A 16,257-nucleotide genomic window follows, 5' to 3' on the forward strand; every position below is an offset into this window, starting at 1 on the left:
TTTTAAGATGTCATTTGACATATCATACAGGCTGCCGCGAATGGGTTCAATTATAGTGATGGCATATTGATTTTTTGGAGCTACCCAAAACGAGCATTTAAGGCTGATGCATGTTGGACTTTAAATGCGGATAAATGTGAGTTCCATAAGACAACGTAAAAAATATTTGGCCATATCTTTTCTGATGGGGCTATGACACCAATCTGCTAAAGTATATACACGTTTAAATGCTGATCCCCAGAAGATGTTTCAATGGTATGTTCATTTCTTGGCATGGCCAGCTACTTTTCTAGATATATACGAGCCTTTGCCACTGTACGTTCTCCATTAAGAGTATTGACAAAAAAGAATGTTTAATTTCAGTGGTGTCATGAATGTGAGAACAGTTTAATCGCATGCGCGCTAGCGGTTTTCCCGCTGCGCGCTGCGTTTTCGAAATTACCGTGTTACATGACGAGCTCAGCTCGTCATCAGCGTAGGGCACGTTACGCTCATGACGAGCACAAACCAGCCATTGCGAATGCTACTGAAATGGCTTATTTAAATCCAACATCTCATACAGAGGTTGTTGATGCTAGCCCCATTGGATTAGGTGCTATCCTGGCACAGCACGGCAGCCAATCGAATGCTCAAAGGCATATTGTGGCATATGCAAGTAGGATTTTTCCCCCAACCAGAACGTGCTTGCTCACAGCCTGAAAAAGAAACTTTAGCCATGATATGGGAGTCTGAACAATTCCATGTATTCCTGTATGGAAAGCCTTTTAAGCTGGTAACTGATCATCAAACTTTACTAACAATATTTGGCAATTCAAAGGCCAAAATACTTCCACGCATTGAACATTGAGGACTATGGCTACATGAGTACAATTATAACATTGTGCATCGTCTAGGAAAGGATAAGAACCCTGCTGACTACTTTTCTAGAGTGCCCATTCAAGGTCACGGCACTACAAGTCAGGTAAAGATTATATTAACTTCATTGTAAAATCAAACGCACCAGCTGCCATTTCGTGAGCCCAGATTACCACTGCCATGAGCCATGATAGTGACATGCTAAAGTTGAAAGATATAATATCTCATCTGTTGTGGAACCAGCACACTCGACCTCTCACCAGTGAGGGTGAATTTCAAAACTACAGAAATGTCAAAGGTGAACGGTCCATAACTCAATAGGAAGTTTTATGCGAGGGTCGAGAATCTTGATTCTAGAGAGTGTGCGACAGAAAATTATTGAAGTGACCCACGAATGATATAGGGGAATTGTTGCCACAAAACGATCTCTCTGAGACGAAGTCTGGTTTCCATATTGCGATAAGTAAGTTCCGAAGAAACTGCCTATCTACAAAAGTTACTCAACACACTCTAAACATGTCCGAACTCCCGAAGCATGCATGGGAGAGAACAGCCATTGACTTTTTCGGTTCACTAGACAATGGACATCACTTGACGGTGATTGTGAACAAATACTTGTGATTTCCATTAATTGAGGATGTAGGAAACTGGGTTTTTGTTGCGGCACCCCCCCCCCCACACACACACTTTTTGCCTGTTATTTGAATCAACTTTGATTGAAGTTTACTGGCTTCCTATCAGCCTGGTCCCCAGTACCAGTGTTCTTTCCCAAAACTGTACAATTGTTTTCCCCAATTATCAAAACCTTTAGCATCCTCTGTAAGTCCTTAGTAAATGGTTCCCTGGTACCTAGGGCCTGAGGTACTAAAGAGGGTCCGTAAGAGCTGCAGCACGGATTGTGCCACTCTCAGTAACCCCTCACCTAGCACATGCAGGACTGCCATTACAAGCTGCGTGTCTTAGTACACACAAAAGTGAAAACCCGACCTATCACAAATCCCTTTGTACCATGTCCCCTATCACTGCATGTAATATTAGTAAGTCACCTCTACAGCAGGCCTAACAGCCTTAAGACACGGTGCTGAATATTTCATGTGTGGGCATACCTGCATGAGCAGATATGACCCTGTGCTGGTCAATCCTATTACTGCCAGTACAAGTGACTAGGGAAGCCAGCTTAAGACATGTGCTGTCCACTGGTGAAAACGAGTTCCCAAGCTACGTGATGGCTTCACCGAAAATAGGGATGTTTGGTATCAAACATCTCATATTGGTAGACCTACACTGATGCCAGTGTTGGATTTACCAATACATGCACCCAGAGGGCACCTTAGAGGTGCTCCCTGAAAACCTACCAGCCTCTGGTGTATTTGCTCACTGGTTACTGCCACCCGAGACACTGTTCTGGTCTCCTAGGATGAGAGCCTCTGCGCTCAGGAGACCCAGAACAAAAGCCTATCTGGGAAGAGGGTGTGACATTCCCTCCCACAGGACAATCTGCTTATTAGTCTTCCTTGGACGGCAAGCCTCAAAGGGCTGCTGCCTTTGAAACGCGAATCTGGCTCCCCCTCACAGGAGAGGAAGCTGACTCCTTTGTGCAGAGCCCCCTTGGTACCGGGACAGGTGGGAAAATTAGCTTGTCAGGTAGGCGTGCCACCCCCAAGCTACTACCACCCATAAGAAGGGCTAAACTGAGGTAGACACCATTTTTCAGAAGTAGCCATCTCTGTGATGGCATACTTAGGAATTCTGAGAGGTATGCCCACTTCCTACAGGAAGTAGTCACATAGGGGGCGTACTGACCCCAAAGGTCAGTTGTCGGGTGGAGACTGATTCCCCAGGCTGAAGTACCCTTTCCCCAGGAGCGAAAAGGGAGCCCCTCTCTTCCCCAGAGATACAGCCCCCTCAGTGCCCTGCAAAACACACTAGAGGAACGCAAATATCTCCAGAAAATGAAGAGACCAAGGAGGACAAACAGAAAGCTCTCAAGTGCAACCACTTTAACATCTAGGTTAAGGGAGGCAGGGGTAGTAGGTCCGGCTCTGAGTCTCCTGAACTCCTTTTTACATCAGAGAGAGCAGCGAGTGATGCTTGGGGATTACCTCTCCCCTGTTAAGTCGTTGCAATGTGGGGTGCCACAGGGGTCGGCATTGAGTCCGACCCTGTTTAATATCTACGTGGCCCCCCTTGCAAGACTAGTAAGATCTCAGGGGATGGAGGTAGTGTCGTATGCCGACGACACGCAGATTATGGTGTCCCTGACCCACTCCGTGAATGTCACCTCGTCCAGCTTTAAAGCCTGTATGCAACTTGTTGCAGAATGGATGGTTTTCAACTCACTAAAGTTGAACGGTGACAAAACGGAGGTCCTGGTCTTCGGCAAAGACCAGGGTATGTGGTCAGGTGAGTGGTGGCCCTCATCGCTAGGCATCTGCCCCACACCCACACAATCTGCTAGGAACCTAGGCGTCATTTTTGACACTCGGCTCTCCATGGAGCTTCAGGTAAATAGGACAGTGGCCACCTGTTGGGGGGTCATTGGAATTCTGAAAAGAATTGCTCACTATCTGTCCCCACAGGCACGCAAACAGGTTGTGATTGCCCTTGTTGGCTCAAGGCTTGATTATTGTAATTCTCTCTATGCCGGGGCCAACAAGGGTATTCTACAACGCCTGCAGGTTGTTCAAAACGCCGCGGCACGTTTTGTTCTGGCTCTCCCGTGGCGGTCCTCTGCAACCCTGGCAAGGAAGAGTCTCCACTGGTTGCCCATCCCTTCCAGAGTGTTGTTTAAACTTCTCTGCCTTACCTACAGCGCCCTGAGGGCTGGCCCGAATGATGCTTTGGGGTCTTTGTTAACCAGGTATGTCCCAAATAGATGCCTCCGCTCTCTCGAGCTTAACCAACTGGTTGTCCCGCGCGCCAGGATGGCGAGATGGGGGAGCAAAGCCTTCTCCATTCTTGCACCACAACTGTGGAACACTCTCCCCTTAGAGATAAAATTACAGCCCTCACTGGATCTCTTCAGGAGAGCATTGAAAACTTGGTACTTTATTAAAGCCTACCAGTGAGCTCCTGGTTTCTGTTTGCCGTCAGCTAGTTTTGGAGTTAGGCGCCTTGACGCCCATTGGGCATAGTTGCGCGTAGACAAATAACAATTCATTCATTCATTCATTCAGTAGGGAGAAGGTCCAGCCCAATTAGACACTGAAATCCTACATAAAAACGACAAAGAGATAAAAAGGATACAATTAACCAAATGGACTTATATCTAGGGATTATACAGCACACTCAAGACTTAAACAAGGGACATAGGTTGTGTACTATCCCACACTTACTTGATTCAAGACTGGTTGTTGTCTCAGAAGACGATTCATAGATGTCCCAGAAGACGGTCTCTTGTTTAAAAATAAAAAAGGGGAAAGGCTGGAGGGTAGTCTTTCACTCATCCAGCTTTATAAAAAAAATGAAAACAATACTAGGGCATACTTCTGCCCATATTCCAAGGCGCAGTTCTTGAATAGAGAAATGAACACCAACAGATCCTGGGACTAGTGTAAAACAGAATGGTCCTTACTGACAGACTGGCCTTGGGCGGACAGTAAAAAATGTGGCAGCACAACAAAAGTTAGCGATATATATTGCGGTATAAAATCAGAGGATTTTTTAATGCTCTGGTGCTACAATATAACTTTATTGACATCAAACAAGGAAATGAAATAGAGAGGCTGACTCAGCGCTTAATAACGCTTCTGGGAAGGCGAGAAAGGTGGGGGAAGGTAGTGCGTCCTGAACTGGAGACGGCAGCGTGAAGGGAATCAACGCGTCCTTGCGTTGACTGAGAGTGAAATGGCTGCGCGTACAATTGGGAAAAGAAAAATGATACGATAAGGTTTGCAGCGCGTCCTCGCGCTGTTGAGAGGTATGAATTGAAGCGTAGTCTGCGTGCAGGAAAAAACAGCTGTGAAGAGAAGCGCGACAACAAACTTCTTGAAGCACCAGCACCAGCAGAACCGCTAGTGACTATCAGGGAACAGGAATCAAAAAAGGTAATCCAGACAAGGGGCAGGGCAAGGTTCAAACGCATGAAAGCCACGCACTGAGACACAGCAGCTGAAGGCTTAAGAACCTCCCAGTCACCTGACCAATCCTTAAGCAGTATGGGAGGGCACAGAACCAACACCTCTCTCTGAGTATTCTTGGAGATGTAGTTTAAACACGGTGCATGAAGCCTGACGCCTAACATCAGTAGCCCATTGGCTACTACACTACAGTGCCCTAACATCTCTGAATTCAGTACTTAGGGGCGCCCCTGGTACCAGAAAAACGGATCCTGATGCCCTAAGAAGAGTAAGGGCACCGAAGAGCCTTAAAAGTAGAGAGGGGCGAAGAAGCAGCCAACCTTGTACCAACCCTGCCGGCCTGTCTGCATCCCTCATCTGAAACTGTGCCAAAGTCAACTCGTCCAACAGCTGTTGACTCCAGAAACCTGGGAGGACTGCCTGCCTTTAATAAAGACCCAAGAACTCCTGTGAACCATGGACCTGATCTCTTGCATCCTTCAGAAACTCGGAAGTAAAGACTCTGAGGCTTCCAGAACCGCAAAAACCTGGAACCTGAAGCAACCACTGCACCCAACGCCCTCGGTCCGAGTTGAAGTGAGCCAATGCTGTCAACAAGGTCCCCCAGCACTCGAGTCTATTGTGGTTTCACCCCTCGTGGACTTCCCAATGTCGCCTGCATGCTTGCCCCTTGACTGCTCCCTGTAAGAAAACCCGGTGTCTAAAGTCATCTCTGTATATGTCGCCCCCGGGCCATGGAGAGGAGGACCCCAGGTGTCCCTACAATCCCGAGCATCGCAAGCCTTGAACCTCCCCCTGTTGGTTAAACACGATTGGCCTTCTGGCCAGAGCCTGCAGCCTCTTTTTGCAGTGACCGATCTCCATAGAAACCTTTTGGGTTCCTGACGGTGTTTTGCACCCTACACCTGCCCACCCGTGCCGCCGTGGTGTACTGCTGGTGCTGCCTGGGACCTTGCCCACCACTCACCTTAACTCCTGGAGATTGGTCCTGTAAATACCTGTACTGTACCTGTTTGCAGAACTTTTTCTTCCTTTCATAGCATAACATTACAGAACTAAAACATTGTACTGTCTACTTTTTTAAATGAAAATAATTTATATTTAAAAATGTACTTACCTGAACTGTTTGTATCTGATGCCTAAAGATACATGAAAATACTTGCTATTTTTTATAAATTGGTGTGGATCGCCTTCTTGAGTTGTGTGTGTCATTTATGAATCATTGTGTGTATTTGCAAATATCTTGCGATCCTCTGTGTTAAGCCTAAGGCTGCTCAACGACTATGGGATTGCCCAAGCAAGCCCCTAACCACTCATAAGGGAAACCCTTGACTCTTTACACAGTATATTAGATTTTTGATATATCACTTAAAAAAACAGTTTCCTATAGAAGATCTCTCATCCACCACTCAAGAACAAATCGTTGGGAAACTGAGAGTACCTTTAAAACATGGGGAGTTCCAGCCATCCTAAAATCCGGCAATGGCTGTCCTTTTAATAGTCTGGAGTCCAAAGCCTTCTGAGATCATCTTAGTATAAAGCATCAAAAGAGCAGTCTTCTGTGTCCGCAGGTGAATTGACTGGTTGCGAGATTTATGATTATGTTAAAGAAAGCTGAGCAGTGTGCTACACTTGAGATGCTCAACTTACAAACTGTGTTAAACTCTACATTGACAGCTCACCATTCACACCTCACTAGACCACCGGCGGAGGCGCATCCAGAACGCCTCCGCCCGACTCATCCTGGATGTCCCCCGACGCAGCCACATCTCCAGCCACCTGAGGAACCTGCACTGGCTCCCCGTCGACAAGAGGATCACGTTCCGGCTCCTCACCCACGCACACAAGTCTCTCCACGACCTGGGCCCCAAGTACCTCAACGACCGCCTGACCTTCTACACGCCCACCCGCCAGCTACGGTCCACCAGCCTCGCCCTCGCAGTCGCACCACGCATCCGAAGAGCCACCGCCGGAGGAAGATCCTTCTCTTACCTGGCTGCCAAGACTTGGAACTCCCTCCCCTTCCACCTTCGGCTGACCCAGGACCATCTCGCCTTCAGGAAACAACTCAAGACCTGGCTGTTCGAGCAGTAGCATACCCCTCCCCCCAAGCGCCTTGAGACCCTCCCGGGTGAGTAGTGCGCTATACAAATGGCATGATTGATTGATTGAAAGTCCAGCAACATTTATGTCCGGGAGAGCAATGACAACCAAGATATCCTAAATGACCAATCAGAGACAAAGAGATGAGAATGCAACTCGTACAAGGGACTTGGTTCAGAAACATAAGACAAACAGATATGGTGACCGAAACCGACTGACATGCAAAAACATAATCTTCCAGAGAAGAGACCGAGTGCTTGCATGTCAGATGCGGAAAAGTAAATGTAATGCCCCCTTTGATGCAGAAGCTTTTTAGGTGGTGTTGACCAAAGGGCACATGGTGACTGTCCAGCTTTGTGGGAAGTTTATTACCAGAGACTCTTCTCACTTTCTGCATTTGAGTCATAGATCACCAGATGTCCATGGTTTAGGAGAGACTGATTCTGGAGCACCAGTGACTGTTACTGCCTTTTCTCCATTTGAGTAGATCTTAAATCATGCTGCTGGCAGGTCTCAACTTTGTATAACACATTCAGGTCAAACAATTGCAGCGCCAAGGAGATTTAAATGTATACATATTTTATAAAACTGGTACGTTTTCAATTATCAAAGGGTCTTGCGAGTTAACAATGACGGAACCCTTTTGGCTCCTGCTGAACTCCGTAGAGCTATGACCTAATGGATAGAGAGTATTGCAGTGAAGGTTGCTTTCGAATGTTGAGTTCGCAGTTCCACGTAGACGAATAAAGACGTGTGGCGCAGTCATTTACAGGGACCGCGGCTGGAAGACGCTACGATTCCAGTGTGGGAACAGAACTCACGCTTCACCGCTCTGCATCAATCAGTGATAAGAATGACAAGGAGAGTGGGCACTGTGTGGCCTCCATAAAGACTGCTCCAGCCAGAACATCTCAAATCTCTTTTATTCCAAAGACACTTTCAGAACTAATTCCCTCCTTCTCAGACCCCGCCAGGAAGTTCTTTAGTCGTTGTAAATTTGCCACATATGTTTATTTTTTTTGCTTATACATCCTGTGCTTGCTGCGTTTGAAATTGTGTTCCTTTTGCCTGCGTTGTTTTGATTCTATGGCCTGCTATTGCTCACAAGAAAGTTCTTTAGTCATTGTAAAATTTGTCATATTTATTCTTACTTTTGCTTGTACAGTCTGTTCATGCTATTTTTGTTTGTTTTATTCCTGCAACAGTTCTCTCGTGTAACGTAACTGGTTCTATTGTACAGCGCTCTGACACCTTCCGCGCTTTATAAGAATGCATTAAATAAATAAATGAATAAAATAAAGTGCCCCTGCCCTTCACGCCCTGCAGTCTCTGTCACCACACTGGGGCGGGTCCCGCCTCTATGTCCTCCCAGTGTCCACGTCAGGGGCAGAAACGAAAATGAAACGCGCTGAAGGGATTTTCTTTTGTGCGCATGCGGTAATGTGCCGTTTGTGTTCGTGCGCATGCGCACCTTGGCCTTGAGCCCGTCCCGCCGTGGGCCGTCCGTGCGCATGCTCACTTTCTGTGGAAGGCCCTCCGCGCGCGGCCTCACCTGGAGTGCCCCATGTGGGGGCATGCTCGGCATCGGTGTGAGCCATCTCTGCGCATGCGCCACGCGGAAGCGCTCATCACTGCGCATGCTCAGCGTCGGAGTGACCCGCCAGTGCGCATGCGCATGCTCCTCGTCTCGGGTCAGGATGACCCCGCCCGCCCTTTGACCCGTGCAGCGAGCGCCTGGAGCTGAGGGCGGCGCTGTGGCGGGGCGTCTGTCTCCGGGCCTCGCACACCCTGCCCGTCCCCGCGGCCCCGGCTCTGACCCCGTCCGCGGAGCGAGAATGAAGTCCAGGCCGGAGATGTCCCAGCGGGACGCTGCCGAGGTGAGGGGGCGCCGGGGGTCACGGGGTCACTGCTGTGCGTGCTCTGAGAGCGCCCTCGTGTCTGTGCCTGAACGGAGGTCAGTCTCTGCACAGTACTGGTCTGAGGGCCGTCCGGTGCAGAGAGCGCGGGGGTCAAAGGTCACCACATGCAAAGTGCACGCGCCTTCCATTAGTGCCCACGGAGGGGCGCGTGCATCAGTGTACACGCCCCTCCAGGAGCTACTGCCCTTCTGATCTCAGCACCCCTCCCATGCAGAGCCCCCACTGGCCAACATGAGCCATTGGGACACTCATGCACCCCCTCACTCACTCACTCACTCACTCATAAACCCTTTCCATGCATCCCCCTCACTCACTCATAAACCCTTTCCATGCCCCCTCACTCATAAACCCTTTCCATGCCCCACTCACTCATAAACCCTTTCCATGCCCCACTCACTCATAAACCCTTTCCATGCACCCTCACTCACTCATAAACCCTTTCCATGCCCCCTCACTCACTCACTCATAAACCCTTTCCATGCCCCCTCACTCATAAACCCTTTCCATGCCCCACTCACTCATAAACCCTTTCCATGCCCCACTCACTCATAAACCCTTTCCATGCACCCTCACTCACTCACTCATAAACCCTTTCCATGCCCCCTCACTCATAAACCCTTTCCATGCACCCTCACTCATAAACCCTTTCCATGCCCCACTCACTCATAAACCCTTTCCATGCCCCACTCACTCATAAACCCTTTCCATGCACCCTCACTCACTCACTCATAAACCCTTTCCATGCCCCCTCACTCATAAACCCTTTCCATGCCCCACTCACTCATAAACCCTTTCCATGCCCCACTCACTCTTAAACCCTTTCCATGCACCCTCACTCACTCACTCATAAACCCTTTCCATGCCCCCTCACTCACTCACTCATAAACCCTTTCCATGCACCCTCACTCATAAACCCTTTCCATGCCCCCTCACTCACTCACTCATAAACCCTTTCCATGCCCCCTCACTCACTCACTCACTCACTTATAAACCCTATCCATGCCCCACTCACTCATAAACCCTTTCCATGCACCCTCACCCACTCACTCACTCATAAACCCTTTCCATGAACCCTCACTCACTCACTCATAAATCCTTTCCATGCCCCGTCACTCACTCATAAACCCTTTCCATGCACCCCGTTACTCACTCACTCATAAACCCTTTCCATGCCCCCCTCTCTCACTCACAAACCCTTTCCATGCATCCCCCTCACTCACTCACTCATAAACCCTTTCCATGCCCCACTCACTCATAAACCCTTTCCATGCCCCACTCACTCATAAACCCTTTCCATGCACCCACTCACTCACTCATAAACCCTTTCCATGAACCCTCACTCACTCACTCATAAATCCTTTCCATGTCCCGTCACTCACTCATAAACCCTTTCCATGCACCCCGTTACTCACTCACTCATAAACCCTTTCCATGCCCCCCCTCTCTCACTCATAAACCCTTTCCATGCCCCCCTCTCTCACTCACAAACCCTTTCCATGCCCCCTCACCCACTCACTCATAAATCCTTTCCATGCACCCACTCACTCACTCATAAACCCTTTCCATGAACCCTCACTCACTCACTCATAAATCCTTTCCATGCCCCGTCACTCACTCATAAACCCTTTCCATGCCCCGTCACTCACTCATAAATCCTTTCCATGCCCCCTCACTCACTCACTCACTCACTCATAAACCCTTTCCATGCCCCACTCACTCATAAACCCTTTCCATGCACCCACTCACTCACTCATAAACCCTTTCCATGAACCCTCACTCACTCACTCATAAATCCTTTCCATGCCCCGTCACTCACTCATAAACCCTTTCCATGCACCCCGTTACTCACTCACTCATAAACCCTTTCCATGCCCCCCTCTCTCACTCATAAACCCTTTCCATGCACCCCGTTACTCACTCACTCATAAACCCTTTCCATGCCCCCCTCTCTCACTCATAAACCCTTTCCATGCCCCCCTCTCTCACTCACAAACCCTTTCCATGCCCCCTCACTCACCCACTCACTTATAAACCCTATCCATGCCCCCCTCACTCACTCATAAACCCTTTCCATGCATCCCCCTCACTCACTCACTCATAAACTCTTTCCATGCCCCCCCGCTCACTCATAAACCCTTTCCATGCACCCACTCACTCACTCATAAACCCTTTCCATGAACCCTCACTCACTCATAAATCCTTTCCATGCCCCGTCACTCACTCATAAACCCTTTCCATGCACCCCGTTAGTCACTCACAAACCCTTTCCATGCCCCCTCTCTCACTCATAAACCCTTTCCATGCACCCCGTTACTCACTCATAAACCCTTTCCATGCCTACTCACTCACAAACCCTTTCCATGCACCTGTCACTCACTCATGAAGCCTTTCCATGCCCCCTCACTCACAAACCCTTTCCACGCAACCCGTCACGTACTCATAAACCCTTTCCATGCCCCGTCACTCACTCATAAACCCTTTCCATGCAACCCGTCACACTCATAAACCCTTTCCATGCAACCTGTCACGCACTCCTAAACCCTTTCCATGCACCTCATCATTCACTCACTCATAAACCCTTTCCATGCACCCCATCATTCACTCACTCATGACTCCTTTCCATGCACCCCGTCACTTACTCATAAACCCTTTCCATACACCCCATCACTCACTCACTCATAAACCCTTTCCATGCACCCCGTCACTCAGTCATGAAGCCTTTACATGCACCCTGTCACCCACTCACTCATAAACCCCTTTCCATGCACCCTGTCACTCACTCACAAACCCTTACCATGCACCCCGTTACTCGCTCACTCACTCATAAACCCTTTTCATGCACCAAATCACTCAGTCATGAAGCCTTTACATGCCCCGTCACTTAATTAATCAATCAGGGGTGTATATACAGCGCGCTACTCACCCGTGAGGGTCTCAAGGCACTGGGGGGGAGCGTCTCCGGATCAGTCGAAGAGCCAGGTCTTGAGATCCTTCACAAACGTGTGCAGGGTCGGGGAGCGTCTGATGTTCGCAGGGAGATCGTTCCAGGTCTTGGCTGCGATGTAGGAGAAGGCTCTCCCACAGTTTCTGCTGATGTGGGGGGTCTTTGCCAGGGTGAGGTCGGCAGAGCAAATGTTCCTCTTGGGTACTTGGAAGGATACTCTGTTGTTGAGGTATTTGGGTCCGATGTTGAGGGATTTGTAGGTGTGCGTTAGGAGTTTGAAGGTGATCCTCTTCTCGACGGGACGCCAGTGGAGGCCTCATAGGAGTTTGAAGGTGATCCTCTTCTCGACGGGACGCCAGTGGAGGCCTCATAGGTGTTGGGTCATGCGAAGGCAGTTGAAGCCGGTGGAGGCGACATCGTTGATCTGGCGGTTTATGGAGAGGGAGGAGTCAAGGATGATGCTGAAATTCCGAGCGTGGTCAGTTGGGGTGGGCGGGCTCCAGAGGGCCACCAGGTGTTGTCCCAGGCGGATGTGCAGGGCCCGTGGATGAGGACTGAGGTCTTCTCAGAGTTGAGCTTCAGACAGCTGTCCTCCATCCAAGCTGCCACGTTCTTCATTCCTTCCTGGTAGCAGAGTCTGGTGTCTTTGGGATTCTTCGTGAGCGAGAGGATGAGCTGGGTGTCGTCAGCGTAGGATACTATGCTGAGCCCATGCTGTCTAACGATGGCGGCGAGGGGGGCCATTTAGATGTTGAAGAACGTTGGGCTAAGCGATGATCTTTGGGGTACTCTGCAGTTGATGTCAGTGGGTTTCAAGAGGAAGGGAGGGAGTCTGATCCTCTGGGTTCTGCCGGAGAGGAAGGATTGGATCCAGTTGAGGGCTTTTCCTTGTATCCCAGCGACGTGGAGTCTGTCTGATGATGTGAGACAGTGTCGAAGGCTGCAGAGAGGTCTACAAGGATGAGGGCCGCGATGTGTCTCTAATCTAGTAGCATGCGGGTGTCGTCAGTGGCGGCGGCGGCGAGGAGGTGCTGTGGTGGCTGCCGAATCCAGACTGGGAGGTGTCTAAGGTGGAGTTCTCTTCGATGAAGGCGGTCAGCTGGACGTTCACGAGTCTCTCGGTAACTTTGGCTGCGAAGGGGAGGAGAGAGATGGGCTGGTAGTTTTTCAGGTCCGTTGGGTCGACCGTTGGTTTCTTGAGGAGGAAGAGGAGGAGGAGGACTCAGTCATAAAGCCTTTCCATGCACCCGTCACTCACTCGTTAACCCTTTCCATGCACCCCGTCACTCACTCATGAAGCCTTTCCATGCACCCCATCGCTTAGTCATGCAGCCTTTCCATGCACCCCCTCACTCACTCATGAAGCCTTTACATGCACCCACCACTCACTCATGAAGCCTTTACATGCACCCGTCACTCAGTCATGAAGCCTTTAAATGCACCTGTCACTCACTCATGAAGCCTTTACGTGCACCGGTCACTCACCCATGAACCCTTTCCATGCACCTGTCACTCACTCATGAAGCCTTTACATGCACCCACCACTCACTCATGAAGCCTTTACATGCACCGTCACTCACTCATGAAGCCTTTACGTGCACCGGTCACTCACCCATGAACCCTTTCCATGCACCTGTCACTCACTCATGAAGCCTTTACATGCACCCACCACTCACTCATGAAGCCTTTACATGCACCCGTCACTCACTCATGAAGCCTTTCCATGCACCCCTTCACTCACTCTTAAACCCTTTCTATGCACCCCCTCACTCACTCATACACCCTTTCCATGCACCCCTCACTCACTCATAAAACCTTTCCATGCACCCCTTCACTCACTCATGAAGCCTTTCCATGCACCCCCTCACTCACTCTTAAACCCTTTCCATGCAACCCCTCACTCACTCATAAACCCTTTACATGAACCTGTCACTCGCTCATAAAGCTTTTCCATGCACCCCCTCACTCACAAACCCTTTCCATGCACCCGGTCACTCAGTCATGAAGCCTTTCCATGCACCTGTCACTCAGTCATGAAGCCTTTCCATGCACCCGTCACTCACTCATGAAGCCTTTACATGCACCTGTCACTCACTCATAAACCCTTTCCAGGCACCCGGTCACTCAGTCATGAAGCCTTTCCATGCACCCTCAATCACTCATAAACCATTTCCATGTACCCCCTCACTCACTCATAAACCCTTTCCATGCACCCCCTCACTCACTCATAAACCCTTTCCATGCACCCCTCACTCACTCATAATCACTTTCCCTGCACCCCCTCACTCACTCATGACGCCTTTACATGTACCCTGTCACTCACTCATGACGCCTTTACATGCACCCGTCACTCACTCATGAAACCTATACGTGCACTGGTCACTCACTCATTAACCCTTTCCATTCACCCCGTCACTCAGTCATGAATCTTTTACATGCACCCCGTCACTCACGACGCCTTTACATGCACCCCGTCACTCACTCATGAAACCTATACATGCAGCGGTCACTCACTCATGAACCCTTTCCATGCACCCGTCACTCACTCATGAAGCCTTTACATGCACCGACACTCACTCATGAAGCCTTTACATGCACCCGTCACTCACTCATGAACAATTTCCATGCACCCCGTCACTCACTCATGAAGCCTTTCCATGCACCCGTCACTAAGTCATGAAGCCTTTCCATGCACCTTGTGATTCAGTCATGGAGCCTTTCCGTGCACACGTGACTCAGTCATGAAGCCTTTCCATGGATGGTTGCACTGTACTGCAGCATGTGTATATAGTGCTTGTCCTGTGGGGTGCTGACACGCTTGCCTGCGTGGGCAGAGGCGCACATGCTTTACTGTGCAAGGTGGGTGTCCTGAAGCGTGTTGTATGCGGATCCTGGGTGGTAAGTGATTCCATGTTGTGTGTGATGATCACAGAGGTGGGGTTATTGTGTTGTGTGAGGGACAGGCACTCAGTTTATTGTTTTCAGTCAGCTGGCAGCTTTGAGGCACTCTGCAGGCCCTGCACAGTATGGTTCATGATCCTGGTCCATGGAGCTGCTTACAGCGCTGGGTTCTCCATTCTGAGATATTTTGTTTAAAGTTTACGTCTCGAGGACACTTAAGATGGACTTAGTTATTATCAACCCATAATGATTGTTATTGTGAGATGTCAAAAAGTGACTGTGGTTTGTCGCTTCTCTGGACCTGCAGTGGTGACTCTGTTAGAGTCCTCCGTTAACTAGCGGTCTGTGGCAGACCTCTTCAGTTATCCCATGTCTGCTCAGTCAGTGATGGGTAACTGTTTATTGTTGTGAATTGGCGCATGAGTTACAGCAGTTCTGTCTTATGTGAGTGGACGGTGAAGCTCTCTTGGAACTAGCCACGTTTCAACTTTATTCTCAAGTGCATCGGCTTCTGAATGCTTACAATCTTGGTTGGTGGTGAACTTCAGAGCTTGGTGGCTTGAACTGAAAATGTGTTGTTGTCAGAGAATTTTATTGAGACAACAAGACTAAACCTAGACCTTTTTGTGATGTTACATTGATGATACGGATCCGCCTTGCGCTACTGCCGATTTACTCTCAGCTCCTGTAAACTGTGTGAATGAAGTGAAAGGGATAACACGTGGGCCCTTTAGCTCTTCCTCAATTTTCCAGTCCAAGTAGTTCTGGGATGGGTTCCAGAAGAATAGAAGAACACAATTACCCTTAGTCATTATCCTCTTTGGGAAGGATTGGAACGTATAATTTAAGTATATAGTGTCCATATATCTTTAAATTGAATTCTTTATGATTCAGTAACCATCAATAGTCCTCTGTCCAAAAATTAGATAATAAAATTACTCACTGTGTTGAGGATAATTTTATATTTCCTCTACACTAGGTTTGAGGTTGAATATAAAATATTAACCCCCTTTTCAATAACAACTTGAGACAGAAGTGTACTAAGAAACGTCCTCAAGTAGCAACTACTACTTTTGCCTCATTCAAGGTGGATTTTAAGAACTCCACGACTACTAGCACGCGCTGTATCCAATTTGGGTTGTTTTTTGAGTTCTATACTCAGCAAACACCTCGCTACGGAAAAGGCAGAGATATGACTAATGTGACCTTCTGATGCAGAAACACTTTACACCACATCTCTAGCTACATTACACCAAGCAGAACACCTCAGCACACAACACAGAGAACAAATGTACAGTTACACTCCTCCATCCTGCTCAGGCTTGTAGCAAAACCTGCACTCCAGGAACTCTATATCTCAGTCTGACATGAGCTACAACAGCACTTCTTAACGCGCCCCCTCTTAATTATCACTGGAACCCAGGTACCCCCACTGAGTCATTATTAGAAGCTGGGG

The 16,257-nt window shown here is 49.0% G+C and overlaps 1 protein-coding gene across 3 annotated transcripts in view; it reads left to right on the forward strand.

Annotated features, from left to right (window-relative positions):
- Positions 1–8,731: 8,731 nt before the first annotated feature.
- LOC144822046 (uncharacterized) overlaps positions 8,732–16,257 on the forward strand; it is a 97,592-nt gene continuing 90,066 nt past the window's right edge. For all 3 annotated transcript variants that reach the window (XR_013608541.1, XR_013608542.1, XM_078679114.1), the window contains exon 1: positions 8,732–8,914. Coding sequence is in view for 1 of the 3 variants with exons in the window: in XM_078679114.1 (XP_078535240.1) it covers positions 8,873–8,914 (42 nt within the window). In the remaining 2 variants the exon portion in view is untranslated. The remainder of the gene's footprint in view (positions 8,915–16,257) is intronic.

The sequence above is a fragment of the Lissotriton helveticus genome, chromosome 3_1, assembly GCF_964261635.1.
Source record: "Lissotriton helveticus chromosome 3_1, aLisHel1.1, whole genome shotgun sequence".
In the NCBI taxonomy this organism is placed as follows: domain Eukaryota; kingdom Metazoa; phylum Chordata; class Amphibia; order Caudata; family Salamandridae; genus Lissotriton; species Lissotriton helveticus.